The 19,134-nt window shown below is 37.2% G+C and overlaps 1 protein-coding gene and 1 long non-coding RNA gene across 2 annotated transcripts; one reads left to right on the forward strand and one right to left on the reverse strand.

The window, feature by feature from the left end:
- Positions 1-3,131: 3,131 nt before the first annotated feature.
- On the reverse strand, positions 3,132-7,141 carry LOC110798404 (uncharacterized). Its single transcript, XR_002536069.2, has 3 exons — positions 6,860-7,141; positions 5,177-5,369; positions 3,132-3,387 (listed from the first exon to the last, which is right to left on the reverse strand). It is a non-coding gene; the product is annotated as an uncharacterized lncRNA (long non-coding RNA).
- A 3,516-nt stretch (positions 7,142-10,657) lies between these two features.
- On the forward strand, positions 10,658-14,021 carry LOC110798399 (homogentisate geranylgeranyltransferase, chloroplastic). Its single transcript, XM_056838583.1, has 12 exons — positions 10,658-10,907; positions 11,452-11,759; positions 11,851-11,934; positions 12,050-12,124; positions 12,242-12,325; positions 12,426-12,515; positions 12,589-12,690; positions 12,761-12,856; positions 12,981-13,052; positions 13,149-13,244; positions 13,345-13,449; positions 13,560-14,021. Exons 1-12 carry the CDS (start codon positions 10,874-10,876, stop codon positions 13,599-13,601), a joined length of 1,188 nt encoding a protein of 395 aa, XP_056694561.1. The 5' UTR covers positions 10,658-10,873; the 3' UTR covers positions 13,602-14,021.
- Positions 14,022-19,134: the final 5,113 nt, after the last annotated feature.

Raw genomic sequence — 19,134 nt, forward strand, 5'->3', positions numbered from 1 at the left:
TACAAACTTATTTTAGAGTTTTTGACAATCCATTTATCTGATTAGAGTAATTTAGTAAATACATAAAACATTATAATGTGTAAGTTAGTAGTAACTTTTTTTTATATATTCATAATCAATTAGATGAAGGATTAGCAACGTGTGCATGTCCAATCTAAAATTTATCCTCGTTCCAGTCACTACTTTCGACAAATAATCCATTTGGGGGCGGATGCACGGGGTTTCCCAAAAAAACCTGCCCCATTGGCAATATGACATCAATGTATTGGATAAATAACCCACTTTTCTTTTCAACTAACTTTTAAATATTATGGAAAAAATATTACGATAATGAGAATGTGGCAAAATTTGTTTTTGATATTTAAGATTAAGTATAGGCTAGGGCCCGTTATAAAAAATAATATTGCTATGGGTCTCATTTTGTTAATTAAAATTGGGCATATAAAATGTTCGAGACAACCTTGTAAAATATAAAAATTAAGAGTTCAAGTTTGTTATTCATATCCGTACTCATTATATGACACTAATTCTTAGAAAGATGTTAGTATTATAATAATATAATTGATAGTATATGTTCAATTATTATAAGATTTTCTATATCGGTTATCAGAAAATGCATGCAAAGATTCATTGGATTACAAATCATAAATGATCTAAGGTAAACATTCGTTATACATATCCGCATCCAGTATATACAAACAAAAATTGATACTGCATCTAGTAGTTTATAATTAGTCATTATTTATGTTATAAGATAGAGAGACAAATCATATAGCGACATTTCTGAAAAATTATTGAATTTAAGAGGCAATAGTTGAATTAAATGAAGACAAAGGGTTGAAAATGTTAGAAACTATAATTTGAATTATGAAAACGAAAATACATAAACTAGATTAGGACGAGCTAATCTCTGTCATTAGGATAATATTAGCCCCCACTATATTGCCGATGGGATTTAAAGCTAATCTACCCCAAGGATTCCCTAATAATACGAACAGAATAATTCAAGATCATCCATTTTCATGAACATGTGTTTTGTGAGAAATATGAGAAAAACTTAAGGACAACATTAACCTTTTGCATTAGATTAAACTAGTACAGTTGTTCCCGTGCGATGCACGATTTAAAATCTAAATTTAAATTTGCACGAAATCTGGTAGACAATTATCATCAACATAGAGTTTATAGACATTCTCCAAATAAAAAATAATTAATGATGGATAGATTTGTTATTGCTCATTCGGTATCTTACTTATTCAAACAATTAAAACAAGTAAGAGTACATATAGATAAAATGATTTTCATTCTCATTCACCACTTGTGTCAAGCGTTAAGTTATCTCACCCGCCCTTCACTTCGATAGTAATACCCCCTTAATACTCGTACAGTCGCCCGTCAACCTCATTACCGATCACTTAACACCTATCTAGACTTTATTGAGTTAGAGATGATCGACTCTGAGGAGGGGAAAAACATGTACACCCACATGCACCCGCTTACAATTCACATCTTTATCCCTCCATCCATGATAGACGATACCCACCCCTATCAACCCCCGTCTCGAGAGGTACAAAATAAAATCCATCACCTCTTCATCACCCCCTTCCCGTGTATCCACACCCACCCCTGGACTCGAATTTTTTTATTTTTCTTTTTGGGAAGAGAATTTTGGGGTTTAAAACTCTATTATAGATCCGCTTAAAATTCGTTTGTCTGATTAGAGTTTTTGAATAAATAAACAAAACATTATAATATGTAAGTTAATAGTGCTTTTTTATACATTTATAATCAATCAGACGAATGACTAACGACTTGGCGGGTCTAATCTAAAACCCTATTTTGCCCCTTCACCTGCGATGAATACATTTTTTAACCCCATTATCGAATAAACTTTCCTCCATTGTCGCCCACCACAACAGAGGCATCAGAGGGACCCTAAGGGCGACTGAAACCATCTTTGATCAAGAGGGCGATTTATGGGACAAAAAGGGAGAAAGTAGTCGCCCTCTTAGATAAGCTTTGTTATAGGTACAGGGAGGGTCTCCCAAAAAAATCTGCCCCACTGACAATCTGATATCCCTATATTCGATAAATAATCCAATTTTCCTTTCAACTAAATTTTAAATATTTTGACATAAGTTTATTACAAAGTATCATAATTGACTGTATTATCTATAATATTGAAAAATAATAATGAAATGTGATAAACATAATTAGGATTGGGTGTGTGTTCTAAAATCCAATCAATTCAAACTCCCATAATTAACAAAGTGGGTACATATTATCCTTATACCCATCAACCAAAATTCTCTTTTTGTTAGTTACCATTATTCAATCATCCACGTTTAACTTTGTCGTCAGACCAAACTAAAATCCAAACTCGCCCCATCATCAAATGTGATTCACCATTTACATATATGATTTTATTTTGCACGAAATTTTAAAGTGATATTGCATTCATTTACATTAATATATAAAAAGTATTTTGTTATTGCAAAAATATTAATAATAAGGAAACTTAATCATTTAGATCTTATGACTTTGGACATAGTTGATTGATATTTGTCAAAATTTCAATCAGCATGGTCTGAAGACTTCAATAATATGAGAGACACTACAAGAAAAAAGGTTTTTCGTGGTGATTATTATGACCTATAGTAGCGAATATATTCGCTACGAAAACATTCCCCATCAATTAGCTATTCAAGGCGGTAGCCACCGTTGCCATAGCCTTTAGTAGCGATTAGTACATTCAATGGGGTAGATCAAAACAATCGATGCGAAATACTATGTATAGTAGTATCGATTATTGTAGCGATTATAATCACTATAATTTTCTAATTTCACATACCAAATATATTAGTTTTAGCGGCAAAAGAATCGATGCTATTGGTAGTTATAGTGGCGAATGCAATAGACACTATTGGATACTTATCGTATCGATTATAATCACTACTATAGGTTATTTATCGTTGCGTATTTAAGTGATACTATTTATTTCGTAATTGATGCATTTGGTAAACTAACAATCCAGATTGACAATCTGTAGAGGCGATTATAATCGCTACAAAAGAGAAAATATTGACAATTATAATTATACATGAATATAAATTTGAAATCCTAGATATTATAAGATAAAAATAATATTATAAATAAATACTCATATAGAGTAAGTCATAAGTCATTACATATGTGATATATAATTGTCTAATAATCTTAAGAACTTAACAAAATGTTGTCTAATAATCTGTAGATGACAAGATAAATAACTAATTTACTACTACAACGTAACAACAAAACAACTAATATAGTACTCCGTATAAATCGATAACGTCGTGTGCTTCCCAAAATAAGTCCAACTCCACCGTTTGCCAAATAAAGAGTTATCTGCAAGTCAAAAGAATGTACGATAATTAATAATACTAGTAAGTAATAAGACAAGCAAATCGATAATTGTGTCTTTGGCTTCAACATCAAGCATACTACGGAATGGAACTTGGTCCAGATTATAAGCATCATCAGTTAAGGAAATGCGGTGGGTGGAAGTTCAGCAACAATGTCAATATTTTCCATTGATGAATACTAGTAATTAACCTGAATAACCGATAGAACCAGACTTCAAAAATCCTTTAAGGTCTATTCTTGATTTGAATATTCCATATCAAGGTCCAGTATTTTTGTCTAGTATTTTTGATTTTAACTGATATGGCCTGATCTTGATTTTAAGGTCTTGTATTTTTGATTTTAACTGATATGGCCTGATCTTGATTTTAAGGTCTAGTATTTTAACTGATATTGCATTCGCCTACCTTTGTTAATTACATTGATCAAAACAAAAATACTAGACAAAAAGAACTGTCCTGACCTTGATATAACTGATATAACTGGCTCAGAACATATATTCTCCTAAATCTAGACAAAAATCAGAAGCAACAAAAGTTCGACCTACTGAATTCGAAACAGCAACCTAACGATTATCCGTGGGTCAATTACCAACTACAGTCCTCCGCTCTACAAACTAAGCTAAGGTCGGTTCTTGTATAATGGAGGTTGCAAGTTCATAATTTGACATCACAATATCTTCCACCTCTAAGGAGAAATATATGCTCAAAAGTTGGTTTTTATATGTTAACAATAAAAAAGAAATAACATGAGGAGGATAGACAAAAATAGGAGGTAAAGATGTCCAACTTATTATGACTAGGGACCTGATTATAATCAACTAACCAATTAGAGTACCCTACTCCACAAACTGACAAACTGACTAAGATCGGTCCATGATTAAGCAATTACTGAAATAGTTCCAATATTGAAACATAAGAAGCAAAAATAAGTGCAGTGTGATCCTACTCTCCTACACCAGCAATACTGGCTAACCTACTGATAATATCAGGCAAAGAGACAAGCTTCTACATCCTAGTTATGTCAGAAATGTCCTAAATTTCATGTTCTTTTCAGAACATTTAACACACAACCAATGTTCTAATAATCATAATAACCAAGGGAAATACAATTAATTCCAACATCTCTGATTGTCCAACCTAACATGACAAGAATGGGCAGCAATGGACATCGAACGCCAGATATGGACCGGGTTATTTGAGGATCAATGAACAACAGTGCTCTAGCACTCTACTCTTACATCTCAGGCCAGGTCATGTACCATATATGCTAGAAATCCGACCTGCCAAATTCACAGTATTGACGCATATAGTCTTCTCAACTGTAGTATCCTAATCTCATCATCCTTATAAACATTAACTATGATTTCAAGAGCAGAATAGCAATATCTATGGATCCTTTATTAGTATCAGAACTTTTGTATCTGAAAATTATGCTTGTGTACTAAACAACAATACGAAAATAGTGGGTGTTATGTGTTCCATATAATTCAACATTCCTAAGAAAAGTTTACATGAACCAAAATTCATAACACATAGCACTGTAAAATCAGTAAGAAAGCACAAAGCAAAGAAAAAACTTTTGTAACTGATAATATTACAACTTTTGTAACTGATATTTATTACTTTGTCCACTAAACTACAATATGAAAATAGTGGTGTTAACATGTTCCATAAAATTCAGCCTTTTCTAGGAAAGGTTTCCCTGAATCAAACTTCATAACTGATAGAAATGTAAAATCAGTAAGAAAGCACAAAGCAAAGAAAAACTTCACCTGTAACAAACTAGGCACTATCATAATCTGACTTGAGAATACCCAGAAAATCATCCACCCCGGAAATTAGCAAATCAGCTTAGGCCAGTTCATGTACAATCCTCTGTACCAACTGAGCTAAGGTTGGTTCTTGGAAGATGGAAGTTGCAAGTCCATAATTGACAACGTCACAACATCTTCCAGTCCATATGATCTGTACATAGCAGTAGGGGTGAGCAAAAAGTCAGGGTACCCTGAATCGGAACTGGAACCTGTTAGGAACCTGCGGTTCCGGAACCGGAACCTGTTGTGCAGGTTCCGGTTCCGGGTAACAAACTTGGGAACCTGTTGCAACAGGTTCCGGTTCCGGGTAACAAATTTTTAGAACGGGTACCCTGTTGGGTACCCTGTACACACTAATTTTAATGTGGAGTACCCAAAATAAGGAACTGGGCCATATGAAAATGCTTCATATGCCCAAAATATAAAACAATCCAAGCTAATTTTTGGAAAATATAAATATAGAATTGCAACTTAAGCCCAAACTATAAAACAATCAAAGCCCAAACCATAAAGTAGATAGTTTTTCAATAAAATATAAATATTTTACTTAAATTTTCAAAATTACAGGGTACCCTGAATCGGAACCTGTTGCAACAGGTTCCGGTTCCGGTTCTCATTTTAAGGAACCTGTTGCAACAGGTTCCGAGTCCGGTTCCTGGAATTTCAACAGGGTACCCTGTTGTGCTCACCCCTACATAGCAGGCAACATCAAGACATGTTAAAGAATCAAAATGATCATCTCAGGACAAGCATTAGTTGTTCAGCAGCAAAAAGTGATTATCTTTCTCCTATGCAGGGAAGCCTGTTCGCACATCAAACACACTTGTAAAAAGGACTTAACACTTTTGTCCTCCTACTTCTAGCATTAAACTAAACTTGACAACTCCTTCACTGTTTTAGAGTGCTTTCCAATGACAGCTAAATGCAGTGATGTATTAAGATCCATATTAATCATTGATGTATAACTTTCACCTCCTTTTGCAAGAATGAATTTCAGAGAAACATATAGCTTAACAAGGACACAACTTCTAGAATCAGTATATGTCAACGTATTGACCCATGATGGTTGCAAACTAGCTTAGTAGAAAATATCTTTGTAAATCTTACCCTTCATATGTACACATGGGTAAAGACACCCACAAGAACCAAACAAGTCAAAATACAAACCACCAACCACCCTACCACAACCTCAACTGAGCAACCAATCAAAAAAAACTCTAAATGACCTGAAACAGCAACCCAAGCAGCCTAATTCCACACCAATCACAGAATAAAATGACTGAAACTATAAACATACATAACAATAATATGAAAAGATATCCACAATTCATAAATCTGACACAATTAAAAATATAATTGAAAGGAAAATTAATTTAAAGGAACATATATGTATGGCGAATTGGTTGCTCTGAATACCTCAACTTTGGGTAGAAGAGAAGCGATGAGAAAGGAACAATGAAAATCGGAATAATATGTAATTATCATCCAAATATAGAAAAGATTTAGAAAAATTCAACCAAAATTTGAAAAGAATTGGGTAAATTCAACCGAATTTCGACAATATTAGCAACCTGATTTTAAAATAATTAGGATAATTTAACTAAATTCCGAAAAGAATAAAATAAAAAGGAGGAGAATTACCTGGAACTTCTTGTGAAACCAAGCTCGAGTGCGAAGGGAGTAATCTGAAATCAAGTTTAGAATCTAGGAAGTTGATGTTTTCCTGGTGAATAATGAAAACCCCAATTTGCGAACAAGACGGTTTGTCAGCAACGAGAAGGTTGTTGTTAGATGTGGAGGAATTTGATGGATGAAAATAAAAATGATCTCTTAACCCTAAGTTGAGAAAAAGAAGGAAAAGAATGAGAGTAGAGGGAACTGAAAATTTTGAGCGAATGTTAAGCGCAAATTGTGAAAAGTAGAACGGTGAACTTTTAAAGTTTGAATAATATCTAATTGGTTTTTGGTCTCGATTAATTGAGGCCGGGTTAATATAACGGTTATAAAGTGCTACACTTGTCTATACTATTTCACACATGTTATTGACTTATTGTAACGATTATAAATTCGGTACTAAATATTCGCCACGAAAAGGTAAATTTCTTGTAGTGAGAACAAATTATTATATGTGATTCGTATAAAAATATTACGATAACTAAAATGTGAAAAAAGTTAATTTTGATATTTAAAATTAAGTATAATCTTCTTACTAAAGAAAGTATATGGCTAGGGGACTCATTTTGTTAGTTAACAAATGGACCACAAAATGTTTGAGACAACCCTATTAAATACATTAAATCAATAGTTAACTTTTGTCATGAATATCTGTATTCATCATATGACACAAATTCTTTAAAAATTGATAGTATTATAATAATATAATTGATAGTCCAAGCTAAACTATTTTAAGATTTTCTATATCAAAGGAACGTTCGAACATATTCGTACTCAGTATATGAAACAATTTCTAAACGAAACTTGATAGTACTTAAAATTAATCATTATTTATGTTATAAGAAGGCAAATCAGAGAACGACATTTGTCATCTCTACATCGATTTGCCTCTCTTTTAGTATAGTACGGAGTATATATATTTAAATTAAATTTTTTATTTACATGAGTAAGTAAGTAATTCGTAGAATTATCAATTATTATCATAAATAATTAGAAGATTTTGGGTAAAACATATACAAAGTATATTAATTATTTATCATAGGTGAGTTACCAATATTATAAAAGAGGCAAATCAAAGCAGCATTTGTTCAGCTCGACATCAATTTGCCTCTCTTTTAGTATAGTACTCCGTATACATATGTTTGTTAAAAATCGATTAAAATATAAGTCAATTGTTTAGCCTAAATATTTGGAGGATATTTTTTTTAAGTAGAGAGGACTACGTGTTAGTCGGACATCATTTTTCTTGTTTACCACTTTTTCCATTTTTTTTGGATAAACCACTTTTATGTTCACGGTTCTTAGTAAATAAATTCAACTATTAATATCTTAAATTATTAATTAGTAAAAATTATTATTAAAAAAATGGTAGTATTATGTAAGTATTTAGACAAATCCAACAAATGCTACTGAGTACATGACTATACCATAAAGTATATTAATAATCACCAAAACACAAATGAGTAGAGGTATGTATGAATATCATAGCTAGTATAAAAATCAAATAGTTGCATCTAAAAAATTTAGGAATTACGTAGTAAAGTAGTAGATAGATTAGATTATGCAGCAATTGCTCATGTTTAAAAAAATTACATAATTTTGTTTTTTAAATAGTACAATATGGCGGTGATAATTTCTAAATATACTACGTATAAAATAATACGATCAATGACGGTTATAATTATCGCATAGAGTATTATTGTACTTTTTTTTGTACATTCTTATACCTTGATTGATTTTCTAATTTATTTGTATTCTATTTATGTAAATATAAATTACAAATAAGTAGACTATTCTTAAATTTTTATAAAAATCATACTACGTACTCCAGATAATGGATCAATTTTTATATAAAGAGAATCTTATATTGGTTATACTTATTACCAAATAGAAAATATTCAATTAAAAAGATATTCTCTATGTATAGAATGATTTTTTTTTAAAATATTATTATTTTGAGGAAAGGAGAATCAAATATTTTTTTTGAGGTAAAAGTTAACAAAATAGTTATAGAATCAACTATTTTATTTTTTATAATATTTTTTATATCTGCAAGAGAGGCGAATCAATGAGTGACATTTGTCATCATTACATTGATTTCCTCTCTTTTAGTATGATATATAGATAGGAAAATAATATGGCAGTCACCAAATAACCTCCTTTGATAAAATAAATAAATATTTAATATTTTAATTAATTAAAATATTAATAACCGCAAAAGATTAATGTTAAATATATCCTTAACTAAATCGCGGGCGTGCTAAGTGATATGTTTTGATTAATAATATATAGACACTAGACATATTACCTATACTAGCACATCAAGCCCAATGCCCCACTTAGCCCAATAACACAATGCACATGGGTATATTTAAAGATATGCAAAACATCATATTTCTTTCATGTGGGAGAATACTCCCACACTAACAAAGTGAAGACTATATAACAATCCTCCACTTAGTCTTCAATTTGACGGAATATGCATACATGAAAGTATCTTTCGATTCGAACTTTCACTTAGTAACGGTTCTTCAAAATACTAACGAAACTTATGGCAGCTAATAGCTTTTGAGCCAAAATTCCTTACGTTAGAATCGGAAAAACCTCACACACAAATGTTTAATTTGACTATTTCCGGCCTACGACGAACAAAAAAAAAAACCCTTGAAAAAGTGAAGGAGAGAAAACGGCCAGTAAAAAAATCCGTAGTGTTTATTTGTTGCAAATTACTTTGACTTATTTTAGCAAAAATAAGATTACATACAAGTAGGAGTGCAAATGAGTCGAGCCGGTCAATAAACTACCGGGGTTCGGGTTCGTTTAGAGCTCGTTCATGTTCGTTCATTTATTAAACGAGCCGAGCTTGAACAACTTTTGAAGCTCGCTTAATAAACGAGCTTGAACATGAACATATGTATGCTCGTTCATTTAAGTTCATGAACAAATCGTTCATTTATGTTCATGAACAACTCGTTCATTTATGTTCGTGAACAAGTTCGTCTAGTTATGTTATGTATCATATTTTACCATATATAAACGTTTTTCTAATATAAATAAAAATCATGTTTTTGACTTTTGAAATCTATAATAGAATAAAAATATTTTGAAATAAATTTTTAATTGCTAAATTAGTGCTCTTTGACTCTTTCTAAATTATTAGTTTGTTTATCAAATAAAGTAATGTACTTTAATCTTTATTATTAGATATGATTATAATTTGTTAGATTTTCAAGTGGTTATACTCTAAAACTCGTTATGATTAACTCGTTAATTTTTCGGAATAAGTACCCAATGGTTATCCTATACTCACCAATTCTAATATAGAGTATCCAAAATCATGAATGATTAACAAACAAAAAATGCTTCATTGGCACAACATATAAAACAATGCAAACTCATTTTGTGAAAATATAAATATAGAATTTCAAATTATCTCCAAACTATAAACCAATCGAAGCACAAACCATTAATCACATTAGTTTAAGAATAATTTAGCAACAAACTAGAACCTGTTACACCTATTGTAACAGGTTCCAGTTCCGAATCCCCTTTTTGCAACATGATTCCGTTCCTGGAATTTTGACAGGGTACCCTATAGTCCACATCCCTAACATGTAAAGACTCGGGTATTTCTCTGACCAATAACTAGATACGGATTATGATACAAATGGGCCAATGGCGCGTTTGTTATACACTTGTACAGCACATTTTGCCCATAATTAAGTACGAGTACAACCATCGTTATTGGGCCTATATTATTAATGGGACCAATTCTATTCTCCATCTATGGTAATAATAGATTTGTTTCCATTACTAACAGTATGAACATCATCAGCAAAAGTTGTACACAATAACATCAATGCTTGACCATTTCATCGCCAATGTCTAAATCTCATTTACAGTATTTTTATTTTCATTTTTTGGGATCTCAATTGGAGTTTCCGCACAAAAAATTACATCACAAAGAAAGTTGCGAAGGAAATGATTCACTCAACTGCAATTGGCTTCAAACATGGTATCCCTTGATTTTCCGTAACACCGTGCTATGTGATTAATTATATTTTTAATTTTGTTAAACCATTTGCATTCCCCATGTTTAATGTTAATTTTGATTATTTGTTTTGGTTAAACTTATAATTTAGGGTGAATTTTGGAGGGATGTGAATAAACTAAAATATTTTCTTGAATCATTATGTATTGTTTATTCATTGAGATCTCTTGTTTAGAGAAATGCAATTTCCCCCTAAATGAAAAGATTTAATGATTGATATTTTCTTTTTGGAATGTAAATTGTGCGGCCATAAAATTCCAAAGTAATACATGACAATATTTTATATACAAGCGGTTATACTTTGTAAATAGTACGAGTACATCCAATGACTTTGAGGGTAATTGTGAAGTATACTAATACTATCGCATACTATATGGTTTTTATTTTAATATTTTAATTGACCAGCCACAACAAAACAATTTCTTTGGCCCATTTGCTTGTACTTGTGTTGTGACTTGTGAGCACAATTCGGATTAACAAGCTTAACTGCTTAAACATATATTGGCAGGTTGTGTTAAATGGATAGAGGTTACAAACAATCAACATGGATGTTCCCATAAGCATTCAAGATTTGACTGTAAACATTTTATTATAAGAAGCAGCTATTGCAACAACAGTACAAGGTTAAGTTTCTCTCAAAACAAGGTGTTACATGAGAGAAAAAGTGTTGTTAAAAGGCTAAGTTTACCCTTCACAGTAGAACATGGTTTTACAGACAATGACGATGATGATAATATTTCAACATTCTTCACTCCCCTCTACAAGCAACTAAGCGTTTTTTATCGCTTTTGCCGCCCTCATACTATCATTGGCACGGTACAAATTTAACTAGTACAGAGTGTTTCGTAATTAAAAACAGTTTTCAATACAATTTTGACGATTTGTGGTTTTCTTCTTCTTCCTGCAGTTAATAGGAGTGACATCAGTTTCCCTTCTTCCAGTAGAATCAATTGCTGATTTATCCCTTGAGTTTATTATTGGTTTATTCAAGGTATTTTCAACTTTCTTGTGATATTTTAATGTAATTACTACTACATTCAGTCGGATTTAGTTGTCACATTATGAGTTCAGACTTGTGACAGTTATTTGGGTTTGTTATGTCTCAGGCTTTGGTTCCATCAATACTTATGAACATATATGTTGTTGGCCTAAATCAATTGTATGATTTACACATTGACAAGGTATTAGAGTACAACATTCATATCTTAGCTTCTTGGTAGTCTTTTTTGAAATTAAACTCTTATTAATTTTGCATTATAATCTCGAGTTTTGTACCTCTGAATTGCATACAATTTCAGGTTAACAAGCCTAATCTTCCGCTTGCATCAGGAGAACTCCCAATGGAAGCCGGTACAAGAATCGTGTCAATATGTTGTCTGCTGGTAAGAAATTTGCTACATATATATTTAGTATTTTGATTACAAATTATAAGTTAGTGAATAGTGATACAATAAATTGAAGTCCATAAATGTCACCATGCAGAGTTTTGGTATGGGAATTGGTTCTCAGTCCCCTCCATTGCTAATAGCCCTTGTCACAAGTTTTTTCCTTGGAAGTGTATACTCAATTGACGTAAGTCCCATCTTTATTCTCGTATGTAATCAAGAGGAACACGCGATAACACCTCTAACAAAGACTTATGCAGCTTCCCCTGCTAAGATGGAAAAAGCAACCATTTCTTGCAGCAGCTTGCATTGTTATTGTGAGGGCTATGGTGGTGCAACTTGCCTTCTTTATACACATCCAGGTATATGGATATCAATATGACATTCATCATATCTCATTCTTCATAGCGCTAATTAGACGTTCATGACCAGAAATATGTGCTAGGAAGACCAATAATATTGAGTAGATCAGTCATATTTGCAACAACTTTCATGTGCTTCTTTGCAACAGTAATTGCCCTCTTCAAGGTACTTACATATCCTACTTCCATTGTCAAGTACAAAAGTTATCTATTGATATTTATTTTTAAGGATTGTGGTCTCTCATCAACTTAATTTAGTACGTACATACATGTTATGATTTTGATTACAGGATATACCAGATGTTGATGGTGATAAACATTTTGGCATCCAGTCCTTCAGTGTCAGGCTAGGAAAAGAAAAGGTTTGTTAACTATAGACATAAATTGTTCGTTTTTCTTTGATTTTTCAATGCGACAAGTTTAAAGGATTAATGTTTGTATCATGTTACACATTATAGGTGTTTTGGCTTTGCATTAAATTGTTGATGGCAGCATATGGAACTGCCATGGCTATAGGTGTTAATTCTCCATCCTTGCCTTTCAAACTTGCAACTGTAAGTATTTTATCCCTTATCTAGTTATAGATGTAAGTATAAACATAATTAGTTACCGAATGAATAATATGAGTAATCACATAAATTTGAATGTGTATAGGTACTTGGCCATTTTGTATTAGCTGCAATTCTATTGCTACGAGCACAGAGTGTTGATCTTGCAGATAATGCTTCCATAACCTCATTCTACATGTTCATTTGGAAGGCATGTTCATCTACTCCTTATCATAAATTATTGCATCTTTTTATGGATAAATCATTTTAAACATTATGTGGAGTATGTGATTAAATAGTTGGGGTTATTTTTTATTGCAGCTGTTTTATGCAGAGTACTTCCTGATTCCTTTGTTTCGATGAGTGAAACTCGAATGCAGTATAGCTCTGCTAAGTGGAGTACTTTCTTGACATCTATGATTCACTGAGTGAAGTCGAGTGCTCGAGGTTGATCAAAGAAATATAACACCTCTTCTGGGGCTAACTTTTTGGCATTTGGAAGAACTGTTTGTGTGAGAAATTCAGAAAGTGTTCCAGATGTCTGATGTTGTGTAATATTGTACTTTTATTATTCTTGGTCAATTGCCATTAGTCTGTTCTTGTTTTAGCCTCTCAATTTTGTTCTGGTAACAATTCCCTCCATAGGGAATTTATATTTGGTGTAGCAAATTGAGACTCGTAGTTAAACCTTTCAGCATTCAAAACAATACTCAGTGGCATATATCAACTGTAAACCTACTCGCTGTTGTGATGAATGGTTGTATCTACATGTTTATATGCGTACACTAGTATTTGTTAAGTAGGATTATTATGTTTTGCTAACATGTTTATCCATCGCCGGGGAGGAAGAGTTTTGCACTTGATAGTCATGTCTGCTCTCAGCCTGTCAAATTGAGTTGACTGAGCTTGATGTCACGTGCTGACTACTTTCCTTAGTCTTACACGCTGCCTACTAGCGTCTCACACCCGTCGGACTAACTAGTCAAGGAACTTCGATGCTTGCTCGATGCTAAGTGATGCTACGAAAGCTATTGTGTGGAAAATGCTAAGGCACAAAGTGTATGGTCTTTTAAAGAATGCTTTGTATTGCTTGAGAGAGAATTAAAAGTGTTTGATGCTTTGTACAAATGAATTCCAAGGCCTATTTATAGTGCCTTGGTGGCCTAGAGACTTCTACTCTAGAATGTTCTACAAGGCTCTCTCAAAGGAGCTCTCTATACATTTCTAGAATATTCCTACCTCCTAAGAAAATCAGAAAATACATGGAGGGTTCTAGAAAATACATACAAGTATGTACAAGAGTGTTCTAGAGTCATCCATGCTAGAATGCTCTAGAGAAATCCAAGCTAGAATGCCCAAGTGCATTCTAGAGCCTTCCGGAGGCATTCCAAGGACCTTGCTGCACCATCGGGCCCAAGCGGGCCTCGAAACCCAATTCTGGCCCGACAATTATCTTCATTGGGTCAAAATATGTGGGACCCCCAAGTTTGAGCCCAATCCAAGCTCATTTGGCCCACCAAACATCCCATTATTACGTTACTGTCATAGGCGTGTTCACTGGGAAATTATAGCTAATTCAATATTTTCCTCTATAGGGGGTGGGTGCTCCTCCCTGCTGCCAGCGCCCATGGGTGCCCCTGTGGCCCATGTTGCTGCCTTGCGGCCAAGCGATGCACCACGATGCTGCCTTGGATGCCTTGTTGCCTCGGTGTGGGGACTTTTTAGAGATGGCTCGTGACATTCTCCCCCACCCAAGTCCTTGACGACCCCGTCAAGGCCGTGCCTCGAACTCCGCGATCTTGCCTCGGAATTGCCATAGATCAGCCTCCTTTTCCCACGAGGCCTCACTATCCGGTAGCCCCTTCCATCGGATGAGATACTCATTATAGCTTGGCACACCCCTCCGACGGATGAACCTCTTTGCCTCGATGCCATCGATCTCTCGATCAAAGGAAGCCACGACCGCGGTTGGTGCCCGATGTGACTCGCCCCTCGTTGGATCCTCTTTGTCGCCATGGTAGGGCTTGAGCATGCTCACATGGAACACCGGATGAATCTTGAGTTTGGGCGGCAACTCAAGCTTATAAGAAACTCTCCCGACCTTCCGTAGGACGGGAAATGGACCCTCGTACTTCCGCACTAGCCCCTTGTGCACCGAGCGGAAGACCTTGAACTGTTGTGGCAGGAACTTGACCATGACCATGTCGCCCACTTGGAACTCGAGAGGGCGTCTATGCTTGTCCGCCCACTTCTTCATCTTCTTCGATGCCTTGTCCAAGTATGCCTTCGTAATGTCAAGCTGCTCATGCCATCCTCGTGCAAGCTTGTATGCAGCGGGGCTGCTACCCGTGTAGCCCGACGCAACGGCTTGTGGTGTCAAGGGCTGCTGTCCCATGACGATCTCGAATGGGCTTTGTTGCGTCGACTCGGCCCGCTGCAAGTTGAATGAGAATTGAGCCACATCCATCAACTTGGCCCAATCCCTTTGATTGGCACCCACAAAGTGCCTCAAGTATAGCTCCAACAACGCATTCACCCTCTCCGTTTGCCCATCGCTTTGCGGGTGAAAGCTTGTTGAGAAGTGCAGACCCGAACCCAAGAGCTTGAACAACTCCGTCCAAAATTTTGCCGTGAACCTTGGGTCCCGATCGCTAATGATGCTCTGAGGCAAGCCCCAATACTTCACCACATGAGAGAAAAATAGCTTGGCGGCTTGCTCGGCCATGCAATCTCGTGGGGCCGGTATGAAAGTCCCATACTTTGAGAAGCGATCGACCACCACCATGATAGAGCCACACCCCTCTGACTTGGGCAAGGCTGATATGAAGTCCATCGATACACTTTCCCAAGGCCTTTCCGGAATCGGCAAAGGCTGCAATAGACCTGCCGGCACACGTTGCCCTATCTTGTCTTGCTGGCACACAAGACAACTCTTCACATAAGCCTCGATATCGTCCCGCATATGAGGCCAATAGTAATCCACCTCTAAGAGTGCAAGGGTGCGTTGCATCCCCGGATGCCCAGCCCACAATGAATCATGACACTCCTTCATGATATCCCGCCTAAGGTTGTCCCACTTAGGCACATAGATGCGACGACCGACGATGTAGAGCACCCCATCCTCTACCCAGAACCGTCGAGTCTTCCCTTCCTTGGCCATCTCCATGAGTCCTTTGGCCAAGGGGTCTTGAGAAGTCCCCTCCTTGATTCGATCAAGAAGGTTGCTAGCGGCACTGCTTGCGCTAGCGAGCATGGCCTTCCGGCTAAGAGCATCAGCAACAACGTTCACTTTGCCCGGCTTGTACTCCATGACATAGTCGAACTCTGCCAAGAAATCTTGCCACCGAGCTTGCTTGGGGCTGATCTTCTTCTGATTTTGAAAGTAACTTGTTGCCACATTGTCGGTCATGATGGTGAACCGACTCCCAAGCAAATAGTGCCTCCAAGTCCGCAAGAAATGAATGATGGCTGTCATCTCTTTGTCATGCACCGGATACCGTCGCTCGGTATCATTGAGCTTGCGAGACTCATAGGCCACGGGATGCCCCTCTTGCATAAGCACCCCTCCGATGGCAAAGTCAGATGCATCGGTGTGAAGTTCGAACGGTTTAGCATAATTGGGCAAGGCCAAGACAGGTTCTTCGGTGACTGCTTTCTTCAAATCATCGAACGCTTCTTGGCATTTCTCACTCCAATTCCACTGCACCTTCTTCTTCAGCAAGTCGGTCAGTGGGGCTGCTCTTGCTGAGTAGCTTAAAATGAATCTCCGATAATAGTTGGCCAGCCCAAGGAACGATCGTAGCTCCGAGACGTTCTTGGGTGGCTCCCATTCATTGATGGCCTGCACCTTGTCCCGCTCCATCATGATCCGACCAGCCTTGATACGGTGCCCCAAGAAAGACACCTCATCTTGAGCGAACGAGCATTTCTCCATCTTCACATATAGCTCGCTCTCTCGTAAAGCTTGGAAAACCTGTCGCAAGTGCTGCACATGTTCTTCCAAGGAGTCGCTATACACGACGATATCGTCGAGATAGACGACTACAAATTTATCTAGAAAGGGCTGGAAGATTCTATTCATCAAAGTGCAGAAAGTAGCCGGGGAATTGGTGAGACCGAAAGGCATCACCAAGAACTCATAAGACCCGTAGCGAGTGACGCATGCCGTCTTTTGCTCATCACCTTCGGCTATGCGCACTTGCCAATACCCCGATCAGAGATCAAGTTTAGAAAAGTACCTGGCTTTACCGAGCCTATCGAACAAATCGGCAACCAAGGGGATCGGATACTTGTTCTTGATGGTTACCTTGTTGAGTGCCCGGTAGTCGATGCACATACGCAAGGACCCGTCGTGCTTGCGTTGGAACAGCACTGGTGCACCGAATGGGGCCTTGGATGGCCGAATGAAACCTGCTTCCAGCAGCTCCTTGAGTTGCTTACGCAGCTCCTCTAACTCCGGCGGTGCCATCCGATAAGGCGCCATGGCTGGAGGCCTAGCCCCTGGCTCCAGCTCGATCATGTGATCAACTTCCCTTCTAGGGGGAAGCCTTTTGGGTAGCTCCGGAGGCATGACATCTTCATACTCCTTCAACACCACCGCTACCTCCTTCGGAACCTCGCTGGGTTGAGGCCCCTCTTCGATCAACGTAGCCACAAATGTTGCTTGTCCCTTCTTGATGCCTTTCTTTACTTGGACGACCGACAACATTTTGGCTTCAACAACCTCACGAGCAACAGGAACCGAACATGCTTCTTGATCTCTTGCAATGATCATCGTCCCGTCCCTTTGCATGGTCCATGGAGCCACCGTGTCCATGAACTCTAGTCCCAGCACCATCGAGAAGTCGTCCATAGGGACGACCGTCAAGTCCACCGTCCCCTTCCAATCACCCAACTGAAGGGAGACACCTCGAGCTACACCATGGATAGGCACGGGAGAAGTGTTGACGGTCTTCAACGTGCCTGACTCCTTGGTGTATCGTAGGCCCAACCTTGTTGCTTCCCTCAAAGCAACAAAGTTGTGCGTTGCACCCGTATCAACAAGTGCCTTTGAAGCCTTGCCATTCACCACGGCTTCAACAAACATAAGAGAGGATTTTTTCGAGCGGGGCAGCGTACTTACCTTAGCCACGTAGCCTTGCTCCACCGTAGCCTTGACGTTGCTTAGCAAACGCAAAGTCCCCATTTGCGCCTCGTCCCCCGACGATTCCCCGGTCGATCCACTCTGGCCAGCGAACATTGCATTGAGCTTCTGTCGCTGTGGGCATTCCCTAGCCCAGTGCGGCCCTCCGCACAAGAAACAGTCGCGGTTCTTCACCTTGCTATCCGAGAAAGATTGTTTGCCTTTGTCCCTCTTCTCGAACGGCTTGCCACCACCGCTACTGCTGCTTCCGGTGGGTTTGGCTCCCCCACCTTTCCCCTTGCTACCGCCGCCACTCTTGTTGCCTCCCTTGTGGTCCTTCTTCGGATCAGCCTTGTACTCGAACAAGGACTCGGCAACCGCTATGGCCTCCGCAAGTGTCTGCACATTCCGTCTCTTCAACTCTTGCTCGGCCCATCGTTGCAGCCCATCCATGAAGTAGATGAGTTGAGTTGTTTCCGGCAGCTCCGAGATCTCCAACATAAGTGAGCTAAATTGCTTGATGTACTCCTTGATCGTCCCGGTCTGTTTCAGCCCACGCAACCTCTTTTGCGCCAACTCTTGAGCGTTCTCCGGATAGAACTGCCTCTTGAAATCCGCCTTGAACTCGTCCCAAGTCTTGAGCGAGCAAAGACCCTTTTGGATATCCAACTCATGCTTCCTCCACCAAAGGATGGCATCATCACCCAAGTACATGGTGACGGTAGAGATCTTGGACTCGTCATCGTCCAAGTGCATTGCGTTGAAGTATTTCTC

The sequence above is a fragment of the Spinacia oleracea genome, chromosome 1, assembly GCF_020520425.1.
Source record: "Spinacia oleracea cultivar Varoflay chromosome 1, BTI_SOV_V1, whole genome shotgun sequence".
Classification (NCBI taxonomy): Eukaryota; Viridiplantae; Streptophyta; class Magnoliopsida; order Caryophyllales; family Amaranthaceae; genus Spinacia; species Spinacia oleracea.